This window comes from Taurulus bubalis (assembly GCF_910589615.1).
Source record: "Taurulus bubalis genome assembly, chromosome: 7".
In the NCBI taxonomy this organism is placed as follows: Eukaryota; Metazoa; Chordata; class Actinopteri; order Perciformes; family Cottidae; genus Taurulus; species Taurulus bubalis.
This window is the reverse complement of record NC_136595.1, coordinates 14,607,862-14,609,060: the sequence shown is the minus strand read 5'-3', so window position 1 is coordinate 14,609,060 and position 1,199 is coordinate 14,607,862. Positions and strand designations below refer to the sequence as shown.

Here is a 1,199-nt window from a genome sequence, read left to right as displayed (position 1 = left end):
CTAGTGCACCTGCACTTCGTGTGGCAGCACCTGGCAGCCGCTGTTGACGTGGGTGAGGACTTTCTGTTTCAGCTGGGCCACCTGGTCCCTCAGCAGGCTCGCCGTCGAGGCCAGATCGGTGTTGTGGCACTTCAGCGACTTGACCTTGTCCTCCAGCCTGGAGATCCGCTCCAGTTTGCGCATCCGACACTTGGAGGCTGCGATCCGGTTCCTGAGCCTCTTTCTCTCGGCTTTCCCGTTGTCCGGTGAGTCGATGTCGATGGGAGACAGTGGGGGGCTCTCCCCGAAACTCTGGACGTCGGGGACCGTCTGAGGCTCCTCCTTCAGCGGATGGACCCGAGACGGCTCCGGCTGCGGCGGTGCTGCCCCCAAATGATGCGTCGTAGGCGGCGGGAACGGGTGCGTGTCCGTGGAGTAGTTGATGGTGGCTTCCAGCGTCCCGCTCCCGTAACTGTTCAAGTTGGTGTACACCGGTAGATCCGGATGCCCGGCGACCGGGCCGATGTTAGCGCACAGCTCCAGGCTGCTGCCTGTCTGCCCGGCTCCGCTCAGCTGATTCTGCTTGTGCAAATCTTCCAGTGCCTTCACGAAGCCCTCCGCGAACTCCTGCTCGTCCGTGACCGCCTTCGGGTAGAGGAACTGGGGCATCGTCGGCGTCGTTGTGACCATCCCGTTGGACTGGATGATCAGCCTCTCCAGCTCTGGGGAGGCCAGTTTGAGCAGCCCCAGGTCCGGGGAGCTGAGGAGGCTCTCGGCGTCGCGGAGATGCGGCTTGAGGTCTGCGTCGTCCACCAGGCTCAAGTTAATATCCTTCTTCATCATTATTTTTGCGTGAATAAAACAATAAGTCGAACTCCTCGGCACTCCCTCACAGCGGCGCCTTGCCCATCACCTCACAGGGAGAACGGTACTGGGAAACAATGATCTGTTTAATTAGAATATCTTTACTGAGCCCGTTAACAGTCTTCTGGTCTCGAGCAGGATCTGGGTGAACTGCACGCCTGCGCGCGCCGCCTCGAGCTTTTCTAGGCTGGCACGTTCCATTATGTCACATCAGCGCGCGCGCGCATTGGGCAGGAATTACGTTTGCCAGACTTTTATTTAACTAATGGGACAACCCGAGCAGAGAGGAGGAGACGCGAGAGAAGTCTCACTCTTCTCTGCATTCTGGAACAGACATAGAAACAGGAGGCAGTGCC

General features: G+C 59.0%; 1 protein-coding gene across 1 annotated transcript; it reads right to left on the bottom strand.

Moving 5' to 3' along the window:
- LOC306739137 (transcription factor JunD-like) lies at window positions 1–822 on the bottom strand (the record flags this gene model as incomplete). Its single annotated transcript, XM_079221099.1, has 1 exon — window positions 1–822. One exon carries the CDS (start codon window positions 820–822, stop codon window positions 1–3), a length of 822 nt encoding a protein of 273 aa, XP_079077225.1.
- Window positions 823–1,199: the final 377 nt, after the last annotated feature.